Source organism: Fusarium pseudograminearum, chromosome 3 (genome assembly GCF_000303195.2).
Source record: "Fusarium pseudograminearum CS3096 chromosome 3, whole genome shotgun sequence".
Lineage (NCBI taxonomy): Eukaryota > Fungi > Ascomycota > Sordariomycetes > Hypocreales > Nectriaceae > Fusarium > Fusarium pseudograminearum.
In genome coordinates this window covers 5,681,024-5,696,647 of record NC_031953.1, presented here as the reverse complement: position 1 = coordinate 5,696,647, position 15,624 = coordinate 5,681,024, and the positions used below count along the sequence as shown (strand labels likewise).

At 48.9% G+C, this 15,624-nt stretch overlaps 3 protein-coding genes across 3 annotated transcripts, besides 1 other annotated feature; 2 read left to right on the top strand and 1 right to left on the bottom strand.

Annotated features, from left to right (window-relative positions):
• Positions 1 to 1,259: 1,259 nt before the first annotated feature.
• On the top strand, positions 1,260 to 4,525 carry FPSE_08846 (uncharacterized protein; the record flags this gene model as incomplete). The annotated part of the gene is made up of 4 exons (XM_009261964.1): positions 1,260 to 2,624; positions 2,674 to 3,112; positions 3,168 to 4,387; positions 4,439 to 4,525. 4 exons carry the CDS (start codon positions 1,260 to 1,262, stop codon positions 4,523 to 4,525), a joined length of 3,111 nt encoding a protein of 1,036 aa, XP_009260239.1.
• A 189-nt stretch (positions 4,526 to 4,714) lies between these two features.
• Positions 4,715 to 4,748: a microsatellite.
• A 1,998-nt stretch (positions 4,749 to 6,746) lies between these two features.
• On the bottom strand, positions 6,747 to 7,778 carry FPSE_08845 (uncharacterized protein; the record flags this gene model as incomplete). Its single annotated transcript, XM_009261963.1, has 1 exon — positions 6,747 to 7,778. One exon carries the CDS (start codon positions 7,776 to 7,778, stop codon positions 6,747 to 6,749), a length of 1,032 nt encoding a protein of 343 aa, XP_009260238.1.
• Positions 7,779 to 10,548: 2,770 nt separating this feature from the next.
• Positions 10,549 to 12,259, top strand: FPSE_08844 (uncharacterized protein; the record flags this gene model as incomplete). The annotated part of the gene is made up of 3 exons (XM_009261962.1): positions 10,549 to 10,823; positions 10,876 to 11,059; positions 11,114 to 12,259. 3 exons carry the CDS (start codon positions 10,549 to 10,551, stop codon positions 12,257 to 12,259), a joined length of 1,605 nt encoding a protein of 534 aa, XP_009260237.1.
• Positions 12,260 to 15,624: the final 3,365 nt, after the last annotated feature.

The following is a 15,624-nucleotide window of genomic DNA, read 5'->3' as shown; positions in this document are numbered from 1 at the left end:
TGTCAATGTCGAGTCAGATCCATCGTTGCTATTTTACATTTATGAAACAACACTCTAAATCAAAACCGCACCAAATAGATATGAGAGGCAGTAGACTCTTCATTACTCATGTTGATCAGTATCAATCTAACTTGAGCTTCCATTTGACTGCGGCCTCTCTTTCTTTAACAGTAAACGCGTTACGTCAGGTGAGGGGCACAACGATGTGGTTTCGTGATTGCGGGCGTCTGTCGCAGCAACTTTCTCGAACCACTAGAACACATATGTATACTATTGTACGTGCTTGTTTGTTTTCTAGTGCGTGTGCTTTTCTTCTCCTGGCGATCTATAGCTCGAGCTTGAGTAGGATGTTGAAATTGTCTGATCCCACAACTATCCATCCAATGTAATTAGCAATTACGTTCTTCAACTACAAACCATGCGGACGACCGTCGCGACCCCCGCCATAGTAGTGTTGTTTGATTTCTCGTTGACCATGTCATTAATGAAATTTATTGAGCATACAAGTCAACATAAAATCTAATTTTGGTACGTGCGTGGGTACCCTGGAAGCCGTTATGATGCACCGAACCCAACGTTCAAAGCACCGTTGCATTAAGACAAACAAACTGAACGTTGAAGTATATGAGACGATAACGTGAGAATGTGGAAAACATATATGAAACCTCTCAAGATCCTTTGGAAATAGAGCATATAACTTTAATTATAAAGAACAAGCTAGCAAGTCTCCTTTCGTGCATCTACTCATGGTTTACATAAATTAATGCCACTCATACCCTACGGCTTCACTTACACCTGCGAGGCTGTTACATCACATGACCCACTCGATAGATCACAGTGCTGTATTACAGTGCATCGGCAGAATGAACACTAGACGCTTTGCCAATCAAGGCAAGGCGGGATACGGAACACGATCGCCTAGAATGTCCACTCGGAAGGAGCAGTTAGAAAAGGCCAGCGAGGCAGGACACCTATCGTCGAAGATAGCAGTTCGTTTCTAGACACTCCTCAAATTTATGGTGAATGCATTATTCCCAGCTCAGGAACGGTTTTGAGAGATCATGTTCATAATTTCCGGCATATAATTATTGTTGATTGATTTCTCTTGCCTGTCTTTGAGCTTTGCTACACATTATTCTACATCCCATCCATAGGTTGCCCCACGTCTCCTTAAACTGGGTAGGCACATGCTCGTCCGATAGACAGATACTCAACTTCGATCTCCTCGCCCTTTTCGCATCCCGAACTTCGACACCGCCATGGCCGACTACGCTCAGTACCACGCCCTCGGTCAGGGCGAGGTTATTGATCCGAACGATCCCAACCGAACCTCGCAGCCTAATGCTCAGCAATTCCAACCACCCATTGCTCCATCGCCTTACCAGCAACAAGCATCACCATATGGTGCACCTCAGTATCTCGGAGGTCAACAAGCTCCTCCCCCCATGACTGGATCCCCTGTCCCAGGTTATGGCTATGCGCCTCCCTCCGCCCAGGGACCTCCAGGCCAAGTTGCGCCTCCACAAGACGCTTCACTGGCTGCTCAGATGGGTGGGATGAGCTTGGGAGATGGACACGGCACGGCGAGGAGAAAGAAGAAGGACCGACACGCCTACCATACCGTCGAAGCTACCGGATCTTCGCAAGCCTTCAATGGCATGCCTGCAGCGGGAACTTCTGCTACACAATTTCTCGACAGCGTTCCAGGTGGCCCTGGGTTTGGGGGTCAATTCGGAAGCCCCCAGGGAACCCCCCATATGCAAAGCCAGAGTCAGTTCGGTGCACCTATCAACCCAGCCTTCAGTCCTGGCCCTATGGCGACTCAGCCTCCTGTCGGCGAGGGCATCGATGCGGCATCCATCTCGACCAGCGGGCCTAAAGGAGTATCGCCCGATGACATGCCCAGTGTACCGGCCTCGCGAGACGCTTTGCAACAGTACTACCTCAAAAACGTATATCCGACATTCGAACGACATGTTCCGCCGCCATCCACGGTTTCGTTTGTTGCCCACGATCAGGGCAACTCGTCCCCGAAGTACACTCGACTCACCATGAACAATATCCCTGCGACCCAGGATGCACTACAAGCCACAGGCCTGTCGCTCGGACTTCTGCTGCAGCCTCTGGCTCCTCTGCAGGCTGGAGAGCCCGATGTTCCAGTGCTTGACTTTGGTGAACCCGGTCCCCCACGTTGCAGACGATGCCGAGCTTACATGAACCCCTTCATGATGTTCCGCTCGGGCGGAAACAAGTTCGTCTGTAACCTCTGCTCGTACCCGAACGAAACCCCTACTGAATACTTCGCCGCGACCAACCCGCAAGGCGTTCGAGTCGACCGTGACAGTCGTCCCGAGCTGTGCCGGGGTACTGTAGAGTTTGTGGTGCCCAAGGAGTACTGGACCAGGGAGCCAGTTGGACTGCGATGGTTGTTCCTCATTGATGTCACCCAAGAATCTTACAACAAGGGTTATGTTGAGGCGTTTTGCGAGGGTATCCGTGTCGCTCTTTATGGTGGCGAGGACCAAGAATTGGACGACAACGGAGAACCGAAACGTAGAATACCAGAAGGCGCCAAGGTTGGATTTGTCACTTATGACAAGGATATTCACTTCTACAACGTCAACGTAAGTCTGATCTCATAATCGCCCAGCTGTTCTCACTAACTGTTTACAGCCTGCCTTGGATCAAGCTCAAATGATGATCATGCCCGATCTTGAGGACCCCTTTGTGCCCCTGAGCGAGGGACTATTTGTTGACCCATACGAGTCCAAGGATGTGATTACATCTCTGTTGACTAGATTGCCAGACATGTTTTCCACCATCAAGAACCCTGAACCCGCTCTTTTGGCTGCCCTGAACTCAGCACTTTCTGCGCTTGAGGCGACGGGAGGTAAGGTTGTGGCATCATGCTCTGCCCTACCAACCTGGGGCCCTGGCCGCTTGTTCTTGCGTGATAATGGCAACCAACCTGGAGGCGAAATCGACAAGAAGCTCTACACAACCGAGCATCCAGCTTGGAAGAAGGTCGCTGAGAAAATGGCAGCCTCGGGAGTAGGCGTCGATTTCTTCCTCGCCGCTCCTTCAGGCGGTTACCTTGATATTGCCACCATCGGTAAGTTGAGTTCTCAACATTCTAACAGAAACTGTGTTAACCGTGCCTTTGACAGGTCATGTTGCTTCAACTACCGGCGGAGAAACATTCTACTTCCCCAACTTCATTGCCGCAAGGGACAGCCGAAAACTGTCGCTTGAGATTTCGCATGCTGTGACCCGTGAAACTGGCTTCCAGGCTCTCATGAAAGTTCGATGCTCCAACGGACTTCAAATTGCTGGCTATCATGGCAACTTTATTCAGCACACGTTCGGTGCTGATTTGGAGATCGGCGTTATTGATGCTGACAAGGCGATGGGCGTCACGTTCAGTTACGACGGTAAGCTGGATTCCAAGCTGGATGCCCACTTCCAATCCGCTCTCCTTTATACCACAGCTTCTGGCGAGCGTCGTGTGCGATGCTCCAACGTCATTGCTAGCGTCACCGAGACATCTAAGGAATCAGGTGTGCGTGAGCAAGGTATTCGTGAGTGCCTCAAGTTTGTTGACCAAGACGCTGTAATCGGTATGCTGGCCAAGGAAGCTAGCACGAAGCTGGCGACGACGTCAAGTAATCTCAAGGATATTCGCCACTGGCTGAGTGAGAAGGCCATTGATGTTCTTGCTTGCTATAGAAAGCATGCCTCTCAGCAGCATCCTCCGGGACAGCTTGTTATGCCTGAGCGACTTAAAGAGTACTGCATGTATCTTCTCGGTCTCATCAAATGCCGAGCCCTCAAGGGTGGCATTGAGAACTCCGATCGCAGAGTACACGAAATGCGCATGCTTCGTTCCATGGGAGGTCTCGAGCTGAGCTTATATCTCTACCCACGCATGATTCCTGTTCATAACCTGGCACCCGAAGAAGGTTTCGCCGATGCTGAGACAGGCCATCTGAAGATGCCACCTGCAATTCGCACGTCATTTTCTCGAGTGGAACCCGGCGGTGTTTATCTTGTGGACAATGGCCAACAATGTCTCCTCTGGTTCCACTCCCAAACATCTCCTAACCTTATATCTGATCTCTTTGGCGAGGACAAGGACTCTCTCAAGAGCTTGGATCCGTATACATCGGCTCTACCACAGCTCGAGACACACTTGAATGCTCAAGTCCGCAATATCATCGAGTTCCTTCGAACAATGCGAGGTTCCAAGGGTCTCACGATCCAGCTTGCCAGACAAGGTATTGATGGTGCTGAATTTGACTTTGCCCGCATGCTCGTGGAGGACAGAAACAACGAGGCTCAGAGTTACGTGGACTGGCTGGTTCATATTCACAAGGGTGTTCAATTAGAGGTAAGTTTCGAATCACCAGTCGCATGAACCTAAAACTAATAATTCTTCAAGTTAAGCGGACAGCGTAAGAAGGAGGGCGACGAGACCTCCTCAGCAGCCTTGCCCAACTTTGCAGGTCTAAGACCATCCTATTGGTAGGAACAGGTGGTGACTTTGTTAATAGAATAGGGTGTTGACTAGCGGTCATTTATACGGAGTAATGCAAAATCAAAATTTGGTGAAAGAGACAGGAGAAAGGAGGATGGAAGATGTTGAATAACAGGTAGCACGAAACACACCGACCTACATTGTTGAATCCACCTTAGCTCTGTCACTTTCCCGAAACTGTTTGCTTCTCTCTTTTTTCTTTCTTTCTTTTTTTTGGGTTGCCGTCGCTCAATGATATTGGTAGACATTTGCAAGTTGAGTATTCCTCAGACATTTGCCGGTAAACACCACAAGACCACGAGCCACGAGCCACGATCATGTCATTGTTTGTTAAAAGGGAAAGAATATGATTCTCCCTTGCAGTAGTCTTCTTTTCTTATTTCTCCCTCCCATTTCCTCGTCATCCTTGATTCCGTTTTGGCGGTCAGTCAAATTTGGTGTTACTGCATGTCGCCTCTCTGCATAACTGTTCTGAAACAAAACTCCCCACTCCGCAGTTTGCCCTTTATTATCGATATCCTTGCTTGCTTCTGTTTTTTTGATACTATCTCCCTCACCGTCTTTACGCCATTGTAGCGCCTCTTCGTGGCAGAAGCGTCTGCGATGCAACACGATGAGAGCACATGCTGTACTATGGTGTCACAATCGAGATATGTGCAACGGGGGATAACAAGAAGAGGAGTAAACAAACGTTTATTTGAGGATTTGGCTTACGGGATACACGATGCCTAGATGCGAAGAGGCGGTGGAGAAGGGGAGCACAAACCATGTCGAGGCTTGGGATCGTGCATGGTCGAACCATAAGAGTCATCTTGGCCTGAGGGGAGAGTATTTTACATATGAGCCCTTGCTTGCGTAGCCCTATCTTGCTCATTAGACATGCATGAAATGATCTGCCGCTAGTCCTGTGGCTATGATCTTCGACGTGCATCTGGTTTCTGCAGTTGTCCAAGTTCAGTGTAGTCTTCTTCCCCCCTGCGAGTGGCCGCGGCTGAAAACCTACCTATCGCTGTTACACGCGAGGACAAGAGCCGTGTAAGCGCTGTATACTTGACCTACATCGATATAGTACCGTACTGTGTCGATGAAGAGAGATGCTTTTATCCCGCATGTGCAAAGCCATGGCGACTTGGAAGTACTCTTTGTGATTGGCGATTGATATTGAGGAAAACAATGGTAGTTATCAGACTTGACCGACTAAAACGCTCTCGGTACTCAATCAAGTTGCTTGACAGCACCCACTATGAGTTCTGGCTTTGTTTCTTAAAAAGTACGTATACAATGTACTGACTTGCCACCATCAAAGGATACCCACATGTACACGTTATGACAGCATATCAGGGTTCAACTGTGTTCAACGCGAGTTGATAGGTGGCATATACTGGGTAAGGAATCATTGGCTCATTGCTTTGTCTTAAGTAGAAAGACGGAAGTCAACATGGAAATAGGGGCTACCAATGAATTCACATTGAGCAAGATTTTGAGTCACGCTCCTCTTTCCTCATCACTGAAATGTCATCACAGTGTTCTTTAGAAATAACGATGTCACTGCTATCGTCCCGGCCAAATTTGAATCGTCGAATCCGCAAGTAGCATTAGAGACAGGGACAAAAAAGGGACACTCAGTAATCCAATGTGTAACATGAGAGACAAAGAATACTCGTTCAAATCTAGAGCTAAATATATCTGTGATACAGCCAACGCCAATATCATCTCTCATTCGTCGTGATACAGAAGCCTGACAGGCCACTTGTAGATCGGGAATCAATAAGGCGCCAAACGTCAACCCAAAACACCAAAAAAGAAATTCGCCATTAAACTGAAAGCAATCCACAACAGGTAATGAAACAGACAGAATCTTCTGTGACACATCATTCATCCTGGCTTGGCTCGGTTGCATCCCGGGGATCCTTGATCAAATTGTTACAAAACAATACATCCTTCGCGGATCCTTCTAAGCGCTCGACATTTTTTTCTTGTTCTTTAGCAGACCGATAAGATGCGGAAAAGTGCAGTTGAGTCGAAAAAGAAACGTTTCGCAGGGGTCCCACGAAGTCGGTTGGTTTCAGAAAGATGTACTGCTAGATCTGTCATATGGGCACATCTGAGACACTTGTTTTTCCTGTCTCTGGCCCCACTCGAGACACTGACTCGGTTGGCTCTGAGTCTTATGACGGAGTGTAGGATCTGTCTTGAACTGACACAAATCAGCTCATGTTGTAATCATGCCAAGTCCGTAACGTGGATCCGGCTGTCGAAGAACTCGATCTACCTCCGCGGCATCAAAGACATGTTCGAAGATTTGGCGATCAGTAGGGGCATTGCTGTGACTTTTACTAGTCGTAGATGAGGATGACGATCCGGACCTGGATTTGTTCTTTGAGCCGCTTTCCTTTTTGACAATCTCGTCTAGAATGTGGCGCATTGTACTTTGTTGAGGGTCTTCGAAGACAAAGACCACGTAGGCAAATTGCCCTCGAAGGTCAGGATCGAAAAGAAAGACATCTCGCCATAGCTCTGCCAGCTCCTGAGGAGGGTTGCGATATCCATTGCCTAGACCAAAGTCCCCAATGACCACACGGTCGTATCCGTTGTAAAGACATATACGGAGAGCGCCACGAAGTTTGTCGCGAGTCATCTCACGTTCCTCTGCGAAAGAGTATTTGAGGCCGTTGTCCTTGAGTTTTGGCCACCGAGTGGGTGGTACTGACACGACGGGAAGGTCATACCAACTGTCTAGCCTATCGTAACGATCATGAGGACCACGACAGACCACTACAGCGTCTGAAAAGATGCCGCCTTGTGATGGAATGGGATAGTTATTGGACTCTGGAGAGTTTGGCCAAGGCGTATTCAGTGTGGCTGAGAGGTTGCTTCGTCTGCACAGCTTTTCCTCATACCCGACGCATCCAGTTTCCCAGTCTCCTCCAGGCCTGCGTTCATTGGCAGCGCAAATGAAAGGAATACGCACGCGGGGGCCACCCATGGCCTCGCTTTGTTGTGTGTCCATACCTGCATAGGCCAACGCTTGCATAACCGGATCTCCAACATCGATTCTGAATGTGGGTGGCCGCGTTGTAGGTTTCTGACGCTGGATGGCGAGCTGTGCAATGGGCTGCCGGTAGAGATAAGAGTATGGCGGAAACATCTCGCCATAGTTCTTTTTCACAAGCGGTATGAAATTCCTCTTGGTATCAGCCGCAACCTCGGAGGGCCGTACTCGGCTGGATCTTGGAGGCGCCATAGCGATATTGGTATGTTTGGGCTAAAGGTATGACTTTATTATGCCTTAAGGCGGACTCAAGACGAGAAGATATCAAGAAGTCGAGAGCAATAGAGTGAAAGTATAAATGTTTGGTTCAATATGCCTGGTTTGGCAAGAAGAGCAGTGTGAGTGAGTGTCAATGGTTAGATGGGGATAGAAGGATACCAAATACAAATTACGATGAAGGGCGACAGGGTCTTATATGCACACTTGTCATATAGTCTGAAAAAGCAACACGGCGAAGGAAACTGTCACCAGACAAGACTCAGGATCTCAAAGTCTGATTGACTGGCGACCCTAGGGCAAGCGAGAGGGGAGGTATGGACACTGGGTTGTGTGACCCAATATGTCCAAGATCTGAACCACTTGTTTAGAAACAGACTCGGCCTGAGGCGAGGCAGCAAGCCAAACAAAGGGCAGAAGAAAAGAGACCAGCATCGCTTTATGGGTACGGCAAGACGTGGGTGCTAAAACAGGGTCGCGTCGCTTGACGACATATCCTAGCAGGCATAGCTCTGCTAGATGAATTTAAGGATGTACAGGCTGCAGATAGCACATATAGACAAAGCAAACGCAGAGCCAGACGAATCAAGAAAGGCATGAGCAGGTACAAAGTAAAGACCCATCGGATTGGGGGGACCAGGGACTGGGAAGCACGTATCGTAGTCGGCCGGGGATCTGTGCCGCGCCAGATCTTAGGTACCATCGCAGACGTACAGTGCAGCATAGGCCCCGGCAGCCAAGTTGACGGAACCAGGGTGGGCTACACTGCGAGGTCGAATGTCGGGAACCGTGGAGCATCTGCAAGATCTCACGGGAACACAGACGGCGCCGCCATCTCAAGACGGAGCGAGCAATCACGCTGGTTGGGCTATTTGACGACCAGGGCCATAGAGAAAGATGATCTTTATCGGCGGGCCTGAGACACAACTGGCCGGGACATTGTTGCGAATCAAGATCTGTGGCACCCTTTCATCTCGCCTGGTAGAAGCTTGTGTCCAAGCGGATACCCGGGGCGGTGGACCAACGCCAACTCCAACATCAGCTCCTGGAGGAGACAAGATGAACGTGTGTGAGATGAGACGAGATGAGGTGTGGTTGTGGGGGCTTGTGACGAGGAGGCTCAGCTGCTGGAACCGAGGACGTGGAAGACTAAAGAAATCGACCGCGCATTGGTAAATCTGACGACATAGACCTTGTCGGTTTGTTGCAAGTGGTATCTGGCTAGCCTCATCAAGTACAATCCTGCACAGGATTCCACATGTTGGGCGGAAACTGTGCGGAGTGCGCAATCGATCGGTTCACGATGTGAGACATGGAAAACCGCATAAAACCCAGTCACGGTGTTCAGGCTGAGACAGAGCGAGAGCTGGGGGGAACGCTACGATACGGAAGGTTGCGGTGTGGGTTTGCTTTTTTCAGGCCCCGAATGATGTCGGGAGCTGTGTCTTGTTGGAGTGAGGAAATTGGTGAAATCGCATTTTGGCTTTAGGCTAACTAGTTGAGAGAAACACGCTTGTTTCGATTGGGTGGGATGGTGTCTTGTTGTGTCGTGTCTCGTGAGAAGTGTAGACGTCAAGTGTGAGTGGGTGGGTAGTGGTTAATTGACGAGACAGTCCCCATCTCCATCTGTCACTCGCGATTTGTTTGCTTGATTCGACTTGGGCTTGATTTTGATCCAATATGAAATGGACTTGCAAGCATGTGGTGATGTGATTGATCCTGACTGAGGCTGAAGCTCAGCCTGAGATTTAGGCGCCGTTAAGGATGAGTGAGCTACTAATGTTAGGTAAGTTCAGGTAAAGACAGAAAAATGTCTTTGACGGGATATGAAACTATAGCAGGAGCCTCCTGAATCGTATGTGGAAAGGAAAGGGCCACCACTATCCCTTGTCATGTTCCTTCCATTATATGGATGCAGTAAGAGTGAAATTACACGTTTCCCGGTCAGCACCTTCTTCCCTTGCTGATGCAAATGAGGGAAGAACCGGCTTGTGTTTTTGACAAGGGAGGCACGACCCAGGACCATGGCTCGGGTCATTAACCTGCCTTACCAGCTCTACAGGCCACTAACAGGACTACGGATACCATGCCATGCCATGCGCACAGAGGCCACCAACTTCAGCCAAGACAGTTGCGGTGCGAACCAGTTGACATCTCCATGGAAGCTTCAAACCACCCTTTGCAGCCACTCTCAATCTCGAGTACCTACCTTAGTAGCAAGCGAGCACGACACCCTTACTTGACCTTACCAGTAGAATGGAACCTCCCCAATCTCAGCTGAAGCCCGAGCTGCTGTATCTAACCAGATCTCGTGAAGATCCGATGCGGTACCTGTTATTAAGGACCCGCCGTTTAAGCATAACGGGAATTACAGCTCGATGATCTGGTTCGTAGCACACTTTTCCATTCGTATTCTAATCGATAGTACCTGACGAGCGGCAATTAAGTTACCCTAGACCAAGTCCGTAAGGTACCAAAACCTCCCCTCCATCCAATTATTTTTCGATGGAAACTTGGCATCCCTTGCGTTTGGCACTGCGCTAACATTGACACAACATCACATCACATTTCGCTCGCCAACGAGGCGTAATCATTTCCCCATTATTTCCTATACGAGCCAAAGATAAGACAGACCTTATTTCCACCAGAGTGGTCCCGTGGCTGGGTGTTCAAAACAACCAACACGCAAAATATTAGCTTCCGCGGTGTTATCCCCGATCGGACTTCTGACTCAACGTCATTCACAATGAGATCGTTCCGTGCATCAAGGGTTCCAAAAACAGTGAGACAATGGCCTCAACGAAGGTCTTACGCGGTTAGGGTTCCTGGCGAGTGCCATAAGGATATCAAGACTGTGGCTGAGCTCAAAGCTTGGGGTCCATCATCTCCTGTGCCTGATGTTGAGGTTTCTGGGTGGGTAAGATCAGTACGAAAGAGCTCAGGGGTACGGTTTGTCGATATCACCGATGGCTCGTCCATGCGACCTGTTCAAGTGGTCGTGGATAAGAGTTTAGCTGCCGAGTATGTAGCCTGAAAATTACACATGAACCAACTTTGGCTGACATGTTCGCAGCATGCGTCCTGGTGCAGCTGTTCGCCTAAAAGGAACTTGGGTTGACGAGAGCGGGAAGAAGACTCTCGCTAGTTACTCAGCTCAGCTTCCTGATACAAAGGGCGAGTGCGAGACTTCAGCAAGCCCAGAACAACCTGAGCTGAAAGTCTCAGAGGTGGAAATTCTCGGTGGCTCTAACCCTATGGTACGTGTAGCAAGATCATTCCAATATATGAGAACTTTATTCTCACAGTCCTAGACATACCCGATTCAGAACAAATACCAGTCTCCTGAAAGCCTTCGAACACTTTCCCATCTTCGATCGCGAACACCTCTCAACTCCACTATGCTACGCCTGCGGTCAGATGCGACCGCCATGCTCACGCAGTTCTTTTTCCGTGAGAGATTTCAACAAACGCATCCTCCTATAATCACTTCGTCAGATTGCGAAGGAGCGGGCGAGGCATTCGTTGTCAAGGCATCTTCTCCAGATGAGTTCTTCCGTGCGCCCAAGTATCTGACAGTTTCCTCTCAACTTCACCTCGAAGCTCTCGCCCAATCTCTCGGCAATGTCTGGACTTTGTCTCCAACTTTCCGGGCTGAGCAGAGCGATACGTCGAGACATCTCAGTGAATTTTACATGCTTGAGGCGGAGATGAGCTTTGTCGATGACATGAACGAAGTCATGAACCTGGCACAACGCATGCTGAACTCGTTGACCAGTGGCTTGAAGGAACTCAATGCTGCTAAGGAACTCGAAAAAAATCGAGTTGATTCGAAGGAGCCTTCAGAGCGTCTTGCGTTCAAAGACCTTGTTGAACAAGAACAGCTGGACCGCCGATGGCGAGGCATGCTCACAACCAAGACATGGCCTCACATTACATACAGTAAAGCCATTGAGATTTTGAAGCCTATCGCTGATCAGTTCGAGCACAAGCCTCAATGGGGCGCTGGTTTACAGTCCGAGCATGAGAAGTACCTTGCTGAGAAGATTGGTTACGACGAGACTACAGATGCCTATGTTCCAGTATTCATCACACAATACCCGCGAGATATAAAGGCTTTCTACATGCGGCAGTCGTCTTCGTCTCCATCATCTGGCTTGACGGTTGATTGTTTTGACCTCTTGGTTCCCAACATGGGTGAGCTGGCTGGTGGCTCTATGCGTGAACATCGACTCCCCCAACTTGAAGAGAATATGCGAGCATTGGGACTCGAGGTCCCTAGCAAACATTCTGCTGGGGGCAAGGAGATGGCATGGTATCTCGACTTGCGTCGCTGGGGTTGTCCTCCTCATGGTGGCTTTGGGCTTGGTTTCGATCGACTCCTGAGCTACCTCTCTGGCGTACCGAACGTCCGCGATGTTGTCCCCTTCCCACGCCACTACCACCGATGCGACTGCTGATCACATCCACATGCACTCCCATCTCCTCTCACTCTTGTCACCTCCCGAACTCAAGTTTGATCTTTGCCGTTTTTCCACGTCTAGCAGAGCATCCTCGTTAATGCCTGCCTACCTTGGATACAACCCGTCTTGGATGCTGCGATCCACCTGCGCGAGCGATATGATACCCGTATGCTTTTGTAGTGATACGTTGCACGTATCAAGGCAAGCGACACTTGTGTATCGTACCAGGGCAAACGGTCACAAGGGAGCATGGAGCGCTTCCTGCTTCCCGTGTAATTGGGCAGAGTCGACGAGTACTGTGTGACACGACGACAGACTCATGGTGTATCTTGACCGTGCGAGCTGGACGCGGTGAAGAGAAACTGCTGGTTCGACTCGGATGAGTGCATGCAGTGCTTGCACAATCTTCTTCAGCAGCGCGTTACTGATGGGGATAGCACTGGATCCTCCGATGGCTGGGGAGAGTGATTGTGGGATCTGACTGAGATCTGGCCGACGGGCCAAAGTTTTCTGGATTTTGGTCCATGTCTACGTGTTTGTTCCTTGGGGGTGTGTGTTTCCCTCTGTACTATAGATCACTACTGTACCAGTTATTTTACGGCATACGATAAACAAAAGTTTAGATAATACATCTCATGAGAGTTTCGAGTCTAACGTTTCTAGGAGTTACTTGACCTGGCGAGCCATATCGGAAAGGGGCATGTGGCTTTGGGTCCGATATACTGGCTTGTCGTGTTTCCATAGGGGCGTGGCACGATAGATAGGACGAGCATATATCCGACTTTGCACATCGCCATTCCAGACGGTAGCGTCTTACAGTCGCCGATTACAGCTATGCTTGCTACGTTTGTACGTTCTTGACACAGTTCAATATGCTTTTGTGCTAGTCTCCTCCATCCGATGTTACGGGATGGATTATCGCAAACACGTCGACCTCATCCCTACAGTAGAAATCTAGGTCGTCGAATCGGACCTGAGTTCAACCCCACGGTTCGTCCTGGGTTGCGATTACGACCCTCTTGGTGCGTGATACTATCACAAGATAGTGTATGGGAGATGTTTGAAGAAACAGCTGAACCATGACAGTCTCCAAGAATAGTAGGATCTATGAATAGAGGAGATAAACAAGCATGAGTTCCAAACAAGAGATAAGACTATACAAGCATATATATACCGCTGAGCTATACTGCTACGAAACACGGGTTCCACCTCGACACGATGGTGCAGAGGGATCAGAATCGATACCTTGACACGGTCCAGTGAGGACCTGGGACTCAGTCACTCGGCCGGTATAGTTTGGTGTTTGTCCGTCAGCACAATTAATTGTCCGGAAGATGGTTTCGTGGTGTTCATGGTCAGTGTATGTCACTGCATGGCCTGCAAACAGGAGCTCCCGAGATCTTCCCTAGTCAAAACAGTTTGGTTTCAAGTCTTCCGATACTCCGTCCCATCGCAGGCACAAGGGAAACAGACCCATCCCATAGTCTGGATGAGACTCGAAGATTAGGCGTAATACGAAGGGGCCATACATTGAAATGTATGAGAAATAGGTGAGTTACGTTAATGGTGATGTTTCCGGTCATTGATGGCTACATACTTACCCTAAAGCCGAAGCTAAAGCTCAGCGAATTCGACAACGACAACAACATGATAATAATAGCTCATAGTTACTTTTCACGAACGCGAATCAACGGCAACTTCCACGCGCAACCCCAGTGCCCGTATAAGGAAGGGTCCAATAAATTAGTCTCGTTCCAATAGACCACATAATCTACCACGTAGTAGTCACTCCATGGCTATTCGGATGTACGGCCCCCCTTTTGAAGCAGAAGCGGAAGCAGAGCTAGAACCAGGGGCCGAGTGCTGGATAAAACGGCATCACAACGGCGCCAAACAAAAGTAATAGGCCGAAACTCCGCCACCACGAAACTTTGACGATATGGGGGGACGAAGGAAATGAGAGATAGCGAAACGAACAGGTCTTGCTTTTGTCTGTCACTGTCACTGCATCAGGGCAAGAGAAGATAGTCGTCATCCACCAGTCGTAATGCTTGTAGGGGACCAGAAACCCCAAACCCAACGTTTCATGAGCAGAGCAAGGCACGGCTTAAACGGCACGGAGATATTGGGGTGGGCACGTCAAGTTAAGTTGTAGTAGGTTTGGAACCATTGGCAAGAATAATAATAAGCATATCTGTTCATCTTGCGGCGCATGCCATCATCCCGTGGCGCAGTGACCCAACGATCGTGCCGACGCAGCCGTTCTGGGCTGGGGGGTGTGAGGATACAACGTATTACGGATGATTTGTGGATGCTTTGGGTTAAGCGGCGGCCTTATTTCCGTTGTCTTTATTGAGTCTGTTATTTTACAGGGACGAGAGATACAGACAAGAGAAGTGAGTGATTGTTGAGGAGTTACAAGGTAAACCTTGAACATCATTACCGCGGGAATACGGCAGGTTGTTCTTTGTTGTCACTGTCACTATCAATATGGATATATTGTGGACTTTGGAAGAAGAGATGGAAGGAAACAACGGGTCCTGGGAAGAATAACTCTGCCGTGCCAAGCACCGAAGGTTCGGCCCTTTGAAAGCCCCATAACCACCGGCGTCGTCGACGGTGTTGGTGTCTGTATCTGTATCAGTGTCAGTTCAGTTGAATGTCCGTCCTACTATGAATCGTGTTGTAGTTCCACGCTCTTGTTCCTGTCATGTCTTTTGTTGGGTCTCTAGGTCTCTTCGAATGAGATATTGTCCGAAGGCCAAGACAATTTACATCCACTTGACCTGAAAGAAAAGAAAAAGAAAAAGGAAAAAACCTGTTACCAAGATCCAAGTTATATCTAACAGATCCATTTGTTTACAACGGCTCTCTCCTCTTTCCATGGATATAGTTCTTGATATTATGTCCGGTTTTGCCGGATGCTTGGCATATTGACGTCTCATATTTACGAAGAATGGCACGTCGAGTTACCTAATTCTATGTCACTGCAAAAGTTCTGCTGTAAACGAGGGTAGAACCGGGGTCTCTAATTACTGCTTCGAGTAACCCCCCTTCACAGTCGTAAAATAAGCTTAAGATGGGTACAAGGGTTGTGCGGAAACTCTCTTTTTTTTGCTGTCAGAAGGAATACAAATGATTATCTTCTTTCATGTTTGGTAGGTATAGCGGTCAGGTATTATACCTTGATGGCCTGTTTTTTCTTCAACGATGCGTGATGATCCTCAAGATGATACCCCCTTTGGATCTGCATGCAAAAGTACTGCAGGTAAAAGAGAAAGGGTCAAAACACACGGCACTCGAGACTGACCACAGGCCACAGACAGTGAGCGAAAGTAAAAAAGAGCGCAAAATGAAGGACG